This window comes from Lycorma delicatula, chromosome 9 (genome assembly GCF_047948215.1).
Source record: "Lycorma delicatula isolate Av1 chromosome 9, ASM4794821v1, whole genome shotgun sequence".
In the NCBI taxonomy this organism is placed as follows: domain Eukaryota; kingdom Metazoa; phylum Arthropoda; class Insecta; order Hemiptera; family Fulgoridae; genus Lycorma; species Lycorma delicatula.
In genome coordinates this window covers 126,421,680-126,434,917 of record NC_134463.1, presented here as the reverse complement: position 1 = coordinate 126,434,917, position 13,238 = coordinate 126,421,680, and the positions used below count along the sequence as shown (strand labels likewise).

At 30.0% G+C, this 13,238-nt stretch overlaps 1 protein-coding gene across 3 annotated transcripts in view; it reads right to left on the bottom strand.

Annotated features, from left to right (window-relative positions):
• The window catches only part of l(2)gl (LLGL domain-containing protein l(2)gl), a 137,684-nt gene that overhangs the window by 48,408 nt on the left and 76,038 nt on the right, over positions 1-13,238 (bottom strand). For all 3 annotated transcript variants that reach the window (XM_075375368.1, XM_075375369.1, XM_075375370.1), the window contains exons 14-16: positions 6,284-6,443; positions 3,887-4,044; positions 1,891-2,007 (exon numbers count right to left, since the gene is read on the bottom strand). In XM_075375368.1, the coding sequence (XP_075231483.1) occupies positions 1,891-2,007; positions 3,887-4,044; positions 6,284-6,443 (435 nt within the window). The remainder of the gene's footprint in view (positions 1-1,890; positions 2,008-3,886; positions 4,045-6,283; positions 6,444-13,238) is intronic.

Genomic DNA, 13,238 nt, shown 5'->3' with positions numbered 1-13,238 from the left:
AAACTGTAAATCAATATTCCTAATGGGAGTTACTGAAATGATAACTTTTTTCTTTTTCCTGTTTAGCCTCCGGGAATTACCAATCAGGTATTATTTCAGAGTATGAATGAGAATGATATGTACGACTGTAAATGAAGTGTAGTCTTGTACAATCTCAGTCAGACCATTCTTAAGATGTGTGGTTAATTGAAACCTAACCACCAAAGAACATTGGTATCCACGATCTAGTACTCAAATCCGTACAGAAGTAACTGCCTTTACTAGTACTTGAACACTGGAACTCTCAACTTCAAAACTGAAATGATAACTACACGACAGTAAAATAAGGAAAGCAAACATATGGAGATGACATATCACTGATCGGATCCTTCATTATGAAAGAGAATCTCCCTACCAATGTAGTTTTCAGTATATCAGTTTTGGCAAAAAGAAAAAAGCAATATACTTCTCCCTTATTCTTTCTGTCCACAAAGCTCACTCTGTGCAATTTTTTCCTATTCTTCACATGAAGTGTCAATTGAAAAGGAAACTTTTACTAATGTTAACAAAGTTAAAAAGAAAATGGAATGAAAGAAAGGTGGTGAAAGGCAGTCTTTCAAGAATTTCTCGGTAAACACATTGACTTAGTCTGTCCTGTAGACAAAATCTCCAGAAGTCTCTGATTCGCTGAACATTGTCGTCACGTTTTGACGTTAACAGTCTTCCAGAGCGTGGATCATCTGCAACTGATTCCCAGCCATCCAAAAATGCTTTAAACCACCTAAAAACTTGGACTCATGACAAGAATGTCATTTCCATATGCCCTTTTCAATTTTGTAAAACTTTCAGTAGCATTCTCACTGAATTTAACACAAAATTTGATTGCACAATGTTGCTCATAAATAGTATCCCTCATTTTTGTAACTTACAAAAAAAACTCATTTCATGAAAACTTTGTTTACGTCTCACGTGGCAACAATAGACTAAAAATATTAATACCTAATATAAATCAGCTGTTCATATAACCATATGTTTACTAGTAACTTTACAGTGTTGCCACTTTGTCTGCCAAAAAAAAAAAAAAAAATAGTCTCGTTCCTTTATTTACAGACCTTGTATGTCATATATTGAAAAAAAAAAATCAAGGACAAAAACACTCGCTTCACACTCACAAGAAAGGCAGTCATAACATGATCATTTTCAGCACCAGAAAGGGCACGAAGATTGAAAAGTGTGAAAAAGTACTGGGAGGATCACAAGGCTCAAAGTCCCTTCGAAGAGACTTTGATAATGGACTGACTAAAATGATCCTATGTAGTCGTAAAAGATGAAAGAAAAAAATAATACAAAAAATTTCACAGGCATTAAGAGGAAGCAACAACTATGACAATTGTAAATATCCAAAATTCCTTCTTTGGCCACAGTTATAACTTAGTAATCTTAATAACAGAATCGACTATGAGACTTTAGCAGTCTAAGAGTACCTGATTTTCTCAGAATTAACCCGAGTCTGATATTTAATTTTATTTATTCTTCTGGTGATTACAAGCTCAGACCTAATAACAACCATTCTATTCATTTTATACGATTTTTTTTCACAATAAGGTTAAGTTACATAATACGCTTAAAAAATTCCAAGCCTGATCAGGTCTAAAATCAGAACTCGTTGGATAAAAGCCAGAAATGCTACGAGTCTCTACCATGGAACAGCAATAATATGAGATATAATTTTCAGCAGCAACATGTATATATAAAGAATAATTGTAATATACAAAGTTATGTTATAATAATATATTAAAACACATCTACTACAAGAAAATGATTAACAAAAATAAACTAAAATTTAAAAGCGATTTAAATTAAAACACTTACAATATAGATTAAAAAATAAATTATTACAATTATTCTCACCTAATTGACAACTAACAGATTCTTCAGTTCTTTTTGAACCTCCAGGAACAGCAATAGTGAAGACATAAACGGTGCCATTATTTGAACCAGCCCAAAGAGTTGGCGTCATATTTTGTACTTAAACAAAAATGGAAAAAACTATTTATTAAAAAAATACGTACCTAAAAAAAATTTTTTTTTATTATAAGATGAAAAATCAGAAAGGATATCATTAGACAGGAAACGCACACAGTAGAATACCTTACTGCTTTACACTATGAAACATGGTAATAAAATCTTGAGAAAAAACTATAAAGGATATAAACAAAAACATTTAGTAACATAGTACTTAACAATTACAGTTTTAGAAATCTAAGTGGAAAGACGAGTATGGAAGTTGTAAAGAGACACCCACTAACAAGAAAATTTTTATTTCATTTTTTATGAGTTACTGGAGCAGAAATTTGTTAGGTATACGATAATGAGAGAAGAAGAGCTTCAAAAGGTGATAAAGAAAATTCAAAGAATAATGAGGAATACAGAATGAAGAAAAATGTAATCTATGATATCTAAGAAATGGGAGCAGCAAATGGTTTAGAGAAAAAAGACTGGATCAAGTAGCATTCATCCATCGTAAACGTTTGGTTTTATGGAATAATGGTTATAGATGAGATTAAAAGTAATATCGTACAGAATATTGGTGACTTTCAATACATTTGGAGAACTTCTAAAAGCAAGATTTATGTTGCAATAATAATAATTTTATTTTACAAACATTCCATTGTATATATATCATTATTATTTTCAAACAGAAAACCTTTAAAAACTTAAGATTAAGTTAATATAAATCGTTAATTGCATTCAAATTGCAACATAACCAAGCATTCTGTCTTGTATTTAATGATAATCCACCTGAAGGGCAACTGCACCCAGTAATTTGCACTTCAGTATACCAGAGGAACCGGTTTATTAACAATTAAAAGCATCAGTTGCATATACTATCACTTTAAATCCTTTTATTTTCCAAGATTGTGGAAAAGGAGATACACTTCAAGAAATATTTCACATCTCCTGGTATGTTCCAGGTATTAAAAACACAGGACGTAGTTTACTGTCTTGCTCAGTATTCTTATACTTACAAAACTAATTATTTTGAAGTAACTGAAAAATTTTTCTTTCAAATAAAACAATAATTTTTTTTTCTTTCACTAACTCAGAATCTAAATAAATACCGACTGAATCTAAGTACCGATTGATAAAGAGAAGAAAGAACTTTCCTCTCCCTTATCTGCTTCTTCACTCTAATCATCACAGAGCTGAAATTGTGGCTGAGTGCAACTCGCACAAATATTAACAATCAAGTATTGCGGTTTCAAAAAATGAGTATGTTTATTATGGAGACTTATTTTCCAACAAACAGTCTGTTATTGAATTCAATATACATGTATCTGTGTAAACACTTTTTGTCTTGGGATTTGATCTTAATGGATTACGCATTATTAGAGGATTACAAAAATATATGAATGGTCGCAATCAGCCATCAGATTCACCTCAAAATAGCCGCCAAAATTAAAATTTTATAACAATCATTATGCAATAAAAGTATAAACTATCAACTCGGTCCAAAGACATTAATGCAAAGTTTACTAAAATGCATAAATTTTGTACATCATTTTTAAAAAGTTTCAGTAGCATTCTCACAGAGTTTAACACAAAACTTGATCGCACAACACGTTTCTCATAAATAGTATCACTCATTTTTGTAACACACAACAAAAACTTGTTCCACAAAAAGTTTGTTTACGTCTCACATGGCAACAACAGACTAAAAATACGAATACCTAATATAATCAGCTTTTCATATAATCATATGTTTACTAGTAACTTTACAGTGTTGCCACTTTGCCCAAAAGAACTAGTCTCATTACTTTATTTACAGACCTCGTACATCACAATAACAAAAATATATTAATAAATGTATTTCATCATTATCATAATAATATTACTTTACACATACCACTAATTATAAATGTTCTGGTAAATGCAAGACATCTGACCATGCTGCCTAATGAATCATCGACTGGACGAGCTTCAACAGCTCTTTCTATTGGTTTTGCTTCAATTGGTGTATTTGGAGTATTTGTACCTCCTCTACTAGGTGAAGGTGAATCCCCACTAAAGAAAAATAATCAAAAATTTATATATTAAACAAAACAGATTAAAAAACAATGACATAAAAACAGTATTTGTTTAATACTGACCTCCGTGGAGGAGAGATAGCATCTTGATCTTTCACACAATCAGGCTTAATATGTACTGGTGAGTTTATATTCTCAAAGAAAAAAAAAAACTCACAGACAAGCAACCCAAAATTATACAGTTCAACAATCATTACGTTTATACATCACTTATATTTGTTCAAAAAACATTTAAAAGATAATGCAACAGTAAATTGAAATTAATAAAGACGTAAAAAAGCAAAATTTTTGTTTGAATGCCTTAAAGCATATATTTTGAACATACAAAAAAAAACAAATAGAGAAAAATCAGCAGAAATATATAAAAGCCACCATGAAATGGCAAGCTTGGCTGATCAACCAGCACATCAATGCTATAGTAGTCTCTGAAAAATTGGCACACCATGATTAGTTATCTCTTAGTAGCATAAACATGATGCAACGTTTTGATAGTAATTTTCACCACTCCAAAAGCTCGCCGTTACTTGGCGGCGACTGTAATCTCTAATACTTTTTATTAAAATCTGTAATGAATAAAAACATAGTTCCAATAATATGTAATATAGAATATGCAAGCAATAACAGCTAAGAGAAAATACTACAAAATACTAAGAGAAAAGGTTAACAAAGGTAATATGAGTCCCTTAACAAATTTTGACTCAAATAAGCACTTTAGGCAATGTTGTGTTGCTATCCTATTTAGAGAAAAAGCATCACCAAAAAAGTAAAAGTTAAATGTATAGAATTAATGATTAATTTGGGATGGCAGAGTATAAAAAGTTACTTTGCAAGATACTTACATAATTTTTACATTGCCAACTATTATACATGCAAATATTATATTTACATTTACACTTGAAAGGAATCTGGCACTCCTTTTACCACATATCTTGAACAACCTTAACATAGATTTCTACTGTGCAATAATAATATTAAAAATTAAAATAACCTGCTCTGCTCATCAAAGTTCCAGTAAATAGTTAAGTTAAAAGCTATTCAATTTGTTATAAAAAAAGTTCACGAGTAACAAAGCAAAACTACCTAGTACCTTTACATGATTGCACCTCATGTGCTCTATATGCATCATAGCTATAAGATTAACCAAGAAAAATATATGTAAAGCAATACAAGGTCTGTTCAGAAAATAACAGGCCTTTTTAATTACGCGCTAACGAAGATATTTAGTGAAGTACGGTTTTAGCAGCATTGTGTTCTGCATAACCTCCTTTATAACCACATGTTCGTGGTAACAATGTTCGATGTTGCTATCTCATTTACTTTTTGTGTTATTGTTATTTGGGTGCAACTTGTTTAAGTGTTAGTAGTGATTTTTTTAATGTGCAATTTTTTGTTGATCGAACTTTTGTCTTGATGTCATAGCCATAAACGTGTCTTTTGTTTCCCACTATGATCCTTTGCATGAATGCTTTGCTGCCATCAGCTTATTCAAGAAGTTGCTGACAAATATTCACTCGTGTTCTTTCTGCTGTTTGATCATCAAACGAGGAACAAACTTTGCTGTGACTTGATGCGTATTCAATTTGTTAGTCAAAATGTCATGGCATGATCTGATTGAGACGCTAACCTCTTTTGCAAGTTCTCTGACAGTCAATCGGCGATTTGCATGCACCAGATCGTTGATTTTCTGAACGCAGGTGTCATCGGTTGAAGTTAAAGACCTTCCTAGTCAAGAGTTGACTGATGACCATTTTTAAACCGTGAAAACAATTCATAACATTGCGTACAACCCAGAGCATGCATAATCTCTGCAAGCTTGTTTCAAAAATTGAAACTTTTCTGTGAAAGTTTTCGCCGGTTTCTTGCAAAATTCTATGCTGTATTGTTGCTCCTGAAAATCACACATTACAAAAATCGCTACCAGCACTTAAACATGTTGCACTCAAATAACAATAACACGAAAACTAAATGATATATCAACAATTCAAGAACATGTAGTTAGAGAGAAGAATTATGCAGAACACAATGCTGCTAAATGCAAGTCAATAAATATCTCCACCGACATGTAATTAAAAATATTCAGTAATTTTCTGAACAGAACTCGTAAACTAATTTAAATTTAATGTTGGTAACAGTGGACTTATACTCCACACTCAATAGGGAAAAAAAAAAGAATTAAAAAGTAAAAAATTAAGAAAAATAATTTTAAAAAACTTTACCTAGTTGTTTTCCTTGGTTCAGGAGTTATAGGGGACTGAACACCACGTTTTTCAGGACGTCTTGTCGAACGACCTTTTCTAAGTCTTCTAAATGATTCTCTAAGTGATTTTTTAAATGATTTTCTTCTTGAGATTGGTGCATCTCCAGCTCCAGATAAGTCTATTACAAAAAAAAATAGATCAATACACATACTGTAAAAGTAACAAGAGAAAATTTTATCTCATTTTTTAAGACTAAAACTTTTGTGTGCAGAATACATAAAATTGAAAATTTCAATTTTTTAAATTAAGATTTTAAAAATTTTGAGAAGATGTAGAAGTACTGAAAGCAAAACTTGTAACTGACTATTACTCCTACGAAAAGTGAAAACTCAATGAATTCTCAATGATTTGACTGACAATTCTAATCACAGAGAGAATGATCAATCACTCAAAAAAACTTTCACTAAAAAGAATATAATTTGCATCCTAAAAAGAAAATATTAAACACAGACAAGAGAAAACATGATAAAAATGCAATTTTTACTGAAAGCAGTAATGGTTTTTTCAAGCTTAACAATCAAGAACAATCATCAAAATGAACGGCATATCTTAAGAAACGTTTTCAGAAGAAAATCATTTGAGTACATGGAATTACAGCCATAAAACTTTATTCAAATGTATTTCAAGATTTCCCTTTAAACTATTCAAGTGAAGCTGGAAAATATGGGTAATCTCTAGTTTATTACTTAACACTAGATTGTTAACACTGAGATATGTTAGAAACACAGAAAAAACTTTTAACATTAAATAGCCACTATACACATTCTGTTTACAAATAAAATTTTTAATCAAATGAAACAAATTGATTTATTAAAATGTTATCACTTCCTTTTTCTCTTTTTGGCCTGTTGAGTTCTTTCACAAAGATCTCAGGTTTTTCAAAATGCTTTTTTTTATAACAAATCAATATTATACAAACCATTGTTTTTTCAATCTTTATTTCACTGATTAATCATACTGAAAAATAAATATTCTGAAAAGCAGAAATTTCTGTTTAAGTACTCAAATAGGCACGAAAGAGAAAATATGATAAAATTTGTATTAATTTCAATAAATTAATATAGTTTGCTGCTGGATGCAATTTGTTAAAATAATTATTAAACATTGACAAATTTATTTATTTTGTTTTTTTAACATTTAATTTATTTAATTAATTTTTTTTAAATATTTTTGACAAATTTTGATAAATTTATTTATTTTAGGGATACAATCTGTTTTCTTGGCCTCACAGCATTACCCAGACAAAAAAAGGAACTTAAATGTTTAGTATTTACTAGTGTAAAGAATGGATAATCAAGCTAGTAATATCACAAATAAATGTAAACTCCAAGAAAGATTTTTATGATTTAATATTGAAATTATAATGTTTTATAGTATGTGAAAATAATAGTTAATAAGTGTTAATAGTAGTTAATAAGTATTATGAAAATAATAGTAAAACAGATTATCAATTCAATGTGAATTAATACAAAGTATAAAACAATAAGTCTTAACTTTAAAAAAAAACAGCCAGAGTATATATCTTTCATGGCTTTGCCATGAAAGATATATGCGACTCTGAAAATTAAATGTAACATTAAAGAATGTAAATATGTAATTAGAGTTATAAAAAAAATTATTATTCTACTCTTATAAAACAGTTTTGAGATATGAGATCCATAGTGATCATATTCTCTCCACACCTTGACCAATTGCAACCAAAATTAAATGGCCAATCTTCAATTAGTGACCAATCTTCAGAGGTTGTGGTACAAAATTTCACAAAAAATCTAGCCTGATGATATTCAAGCAAAATTATAACTGATGAAAAAACCCAAAAAAAATTAAGACTTATTATTCCCATTCCTAAATGAATAATCACCCAAATTCAGAATTAAATCATCACTTAAAATATTGATCATCTCAAAAATATTGAGATTGCATCACTGTATAACACAAACAAAAAAAACTCTACCGATTTAAGATTAATAATTTTACAAAAATAATTTTTTCAATCTGAAAAGTAAATAGTGCTATCTATTTAAACCAGAATACATGGACTGTACTTGCACAAGGTACAAGCAAAGAAATATTCAATATCGCTCAATCAAAGACATGCAAGAAACTAATCTTCAATTCACTAACTGATTCGCAGACTATTTCACTACGACTATTGAAAGCAAAATACAGAAGTTACTCAAACTTAAGAAAATATTTTGTACTATATAAGTATCTAGAAGTAGAAATAAAAATCAGGCTGACGCATGCACTAAAATATACAGGCAAATAGACATAAAAAAAAAAAATAGCAATGAAATAAATTCTACATAATCTAATTGTTGCAAATTCTTTAAATTAACCCGTTTAATCCTTACATAAACATATTATCTAACTGAAATATATCAAAAAGGTTACCTGACAATACAGTAGCAAGAACTATAACCATTACAAAAAGAAATTTTTCAATATAAACTGTTGTATAATTAATACACTTTTATGAATTTGAAGGAGGGTCATTTAACATTTAGTATGTTTTTAAGTATCAAATTTCATCAGGTCATTCGACGAATATAATTTTTAATAATCCTAAAATTTAATTGATTTTCATCACTCTGTTCATGTTTTCAGCAAATTTAATAAAATAAAAATCACGAGATCAAAATTTTAACTAGTGTTAAAATTTAATCAAAATATCACACCATTTAAATGTAACATTCTGCAATCAGTAATGACTACAATAATGATTCTGCATTTGGTCTACAAGTGAAACTAGATGGACAACATATACACCATTCTTACTGATGTGTTCATACAGATATTTTTATAATCAGAATTCTTGTATAAACTTATTCATCCCTTTTCCATCTTTTAATTAATTTTTGCTAACTATAATGTTTATTCCAATTTAGTAGTTTTCTAACATAACATTTAAAAAAGCTGGCTAAGGGAACATATAACTTTTCCGGTTTTGACCTTGACAAATTTTTAATTCAAATACATCAACAAGTTTTAAATATTAATGACTCAAATATACAATATTTACAGTAAAACCGTGAAAAAATCAAATGTTTAATATCAGAAATTATAAACAATTTTTAAAATATTTAATTTGGATCTCATGTGATTACCAATTTTTAAAAAAGTTCCCATGTCACCTACACAATAATACTACATAAGGTTGGATTTTCAGTAATGAAAATTCAAGTTTAAAAAAATGTATATTTTTCAAGTGCAGGTCCCTATCAGCCCCTTTTTTTAGGAGGAGGAATACAAATTGATTTAAAGGATTAATTATTTACTTCAATAAGTCAGCCCGATTCAATACCATGTTACACAACAAAGTTAAAAAAAATAATAGTTTACAAAAATATAAGGGTACCATGGTGCCCTCTTATATGATGAGATCAAAAATCTGAACAAATATTTGTGAAAAATTTCAACTCTTTTGTTCAATGGGTTTTTGAGTTAGAAGGCAAAAACTGTTAGAAATAATATTGAATCTCCAACTTCTAAATCTGACCGACCTAAAACTTTCGGAATTTAAGTAACTTTATAAGTTCTTTCATCACACTAAAGCTCCATTTTCTAAGACTTGCACAAAAAGTAAAAAATTAAAAATGGTGAAAACTAACTCCCTTTCTTAATTTTGACCAAAATTTAGTGTCATCAAAGTCTCATATGTAGAAATTTTTTGATCCATTTTCAAAATATGTATGTTGACCAAGTCCAGAGTATATTTCTCCAACCGGTTTTCCAGCTACTGTTGGGTCTGGGTATGTGTTTATGTATAGGCAAATTCAATTACTGCTACCGGCTTGCTGAACTGCAAGCCAGCTAGACCGCTTGCTAGATGGAACTGCAATGTAGGTATAAATGTACCGACAAACATGTAGTTTTGAACAGACTAAGGTCAACCAATCCTGAGATGTGTGGTTAATTGAAACCCAACTACCGCAGAACACCGGTATTCACACAGTCTAGCATTCAAATCATATAAAGTAACTGCCTTTACAAGGACTCGAACCAGAGATATTAATCGAAATACACATACATTTGTATGTACGTCTTGTGGAAACTTCTATATTTTTTTGTGCGTTTTGGACATTTTCAAAAACCCAAATAACCAAAATTTGTTTTGATTTCTGTACTTTCCCTTTATAGCTATGCCCCAGCATAATTCACCTACATAATGACAAAATGCTGGCATTTTTTAGTTGACTATATTACCTTTGAGTTAATACACAAAATGAAAAGAAAGAAATAAGGAAAATACAACAATTTTTATCTCCTAACAAATCGTTTGAATACTTAACATAAACCATAAATATTTTATACTGAAGAACAGTGAGTTTTTTTTATTACATGCATAAGCAAGTCAGTACTGTTTTAAGATTATCAATGATGTATAAAAATTGGCAGGATATTTCATTAAACATATACTTTAAATACAATATATCTGAAATTCTAAAAGAATTAAAACATTTTTTTTTTTTTTTATAATATGAAAACTAAATGCATTCACATTCCTTACTAGAAAAGTTTCATTTTTACATTACCCGTTATTTTATCATAATCCTCAATCCAACATGTAAGACCTGTTTCTACTAAATGAAAAATCTACATTTTACACCAAAATCTAACATACAGTCAAAGACTGTTATAACAAGAAGTAATAACAGTTTAAACATTTAACATTAGATAATTTTACATTAAAACTACTCGATGACATATCCTTTACCGTAAATCATGACTGACAATGATCATCATCTTCACCGTTAACAGTTGACACATCTAATTTAACGGTGAGGTCATCGATTAATGAAAATACAGAATAACCCGACATTAACCGATTTATTGTGGCTATACATTCCATACGCTATTGTCAACTTAAACTAATGAGTACCATTAGCAATGAGTATATCATGAATAAATACATAGTACATTATGTGTATAAATGTACAAATTACATGCTGAATCATTTCAATGACTTACTGAGTTTGAATGAATTAAACATTCCTTGCTATGATAACCTAAAAAATCAACCAAATGCTCAATACATCACGTATTAATGTAAAAACAGAGTATATAATATACAGCTTCTACTTTTGCAGTCACAAGAGATCTGGCATTCACCTGAGCAAGACCAAACCAGTAGTTGCAATGGATTCTGTTACCCGACTTAATTTCTAACAATAGAAAATAACTTCATTTATAATGTATTAAAGCGCATAAAACCCCTGTTGTCAAAACCTACTCGCTACACAGGACTTTCACTGTACTAATCTGCAAAAATAATTAACCGGTAACACTAGAACTAATCTGTTAGAAATTTCAACTTATGAAGAGTAAAAATTGTTTTTATTTAAACATGACATAATAACCCTCATACATATATTGGTATTTTGCATTATTATACATTGTTAACCCTCATACACACATGCGACGCACTGAATGGGCCATACTTTTTTACATACAAGTTAGTAACACTGTCTCTAAACTCGTTTGGTAACCTCAAACAGATCTATTGTTAGTCTACCGAGTGTGAGAGTTAGTCCATTGGTTTGTTTTCGTTTTCCTGGCAGCTTCTTCAGTGTGACAACATCACTTCTGTGCATAAAGTGCACCATGCATGTAAGTACATTTTTTATCTTTATTAATTATTGTTATATCAAGTAATATGCATTTTATAACAAGTTTAAACCTACCAGAACTTAAATTTCATCATAATATAATTACTTAGTATTCATATTGGGAACTTGGTTTCAGGAGAAGTAGAGGAATAAAAGCAATCATAAACCTAAGACTGACACTTGAAAAATATATAAAAATGGAAAAGAAAACTCTAATCCCTTCTTATCGATACAAAAAAAAAAGATTTTGATAATGACATCTGGAAATTAATGTTCAATCCCTTAAAAAGTTAAATGTAGAATACAAAATAGGAAATCATCTACCAGAATTAAATGACATTAATTACCAGAGAGAAAGTGAAACCACATATAACAAAAGGATTAAGAAAAGAGCGTGGGTCTATCACTTCTGCTGTTTAAAAAATATACACAGAAGAGGCAGCAATAGTAGAATAAAGGTAACCAGTGTGCTGTATAAAGCAATATGTTCTGCTGATAACACTCTTCTAAGTGAGAAAGAACAGGAGAAAATGAAAAAGAAGATGAACAACATTCTGAGGAATACCCAAACCTCAATCTCACTGTAATACTGCACACAATATTACTTGTATCCCTCAGTATTTTGAGGGATAGATGCAGCAACATGAAATTAAGTAAAATAAAAACAAAGATAATGAAGTATAAATGAGACGGCAAACAAAATTATAATATTTGACTAGAAGGAAATAAATTGGCCCAAATAAGGCAATTTAAGAATTTGGGAAGCCTCAAATTTCATGGAAGTTGCAAGAAAATAATGCTTTTATATTACTAAGGCCAAAGAAGTCTTTAATAAAATCTACTGACATCTGAGACTGTATCAATCAGGTGAGAAAGCAAAAAGTTTTCTTTGGAATGCGGCAACATATGGTTCAGAGACTCAGGACTGGTACAGATGTAAAAGATAAGACTGTAAAAGGCACTTCAAAGTGCCTTTGAAGTGTTGTTTTGTTGCAAAATCCTTTGAATACAATAGAATTAGAATAGTAGGGTGACAAATGATGTAGACTGAGGAAAGCAAACAAAACTTTACTTCTATAGAAATGATCAATGACAAACAGATCAACCAGATTAGCCATGTATTGCATAGTTCATCTAGGCGCACCCCCAATGATTGAAGGAATAGGTGAGGAAAATATATAAAGAGGACAACCACGAACAGCATTTCTGAAATATTAAAGGGTGAAGTCCATTATAATCAAATAAAACAGCTGACTGGAAAGAGGAAAAGTTACGATGTTCAGGCTACCCGTCAATCATTAGGT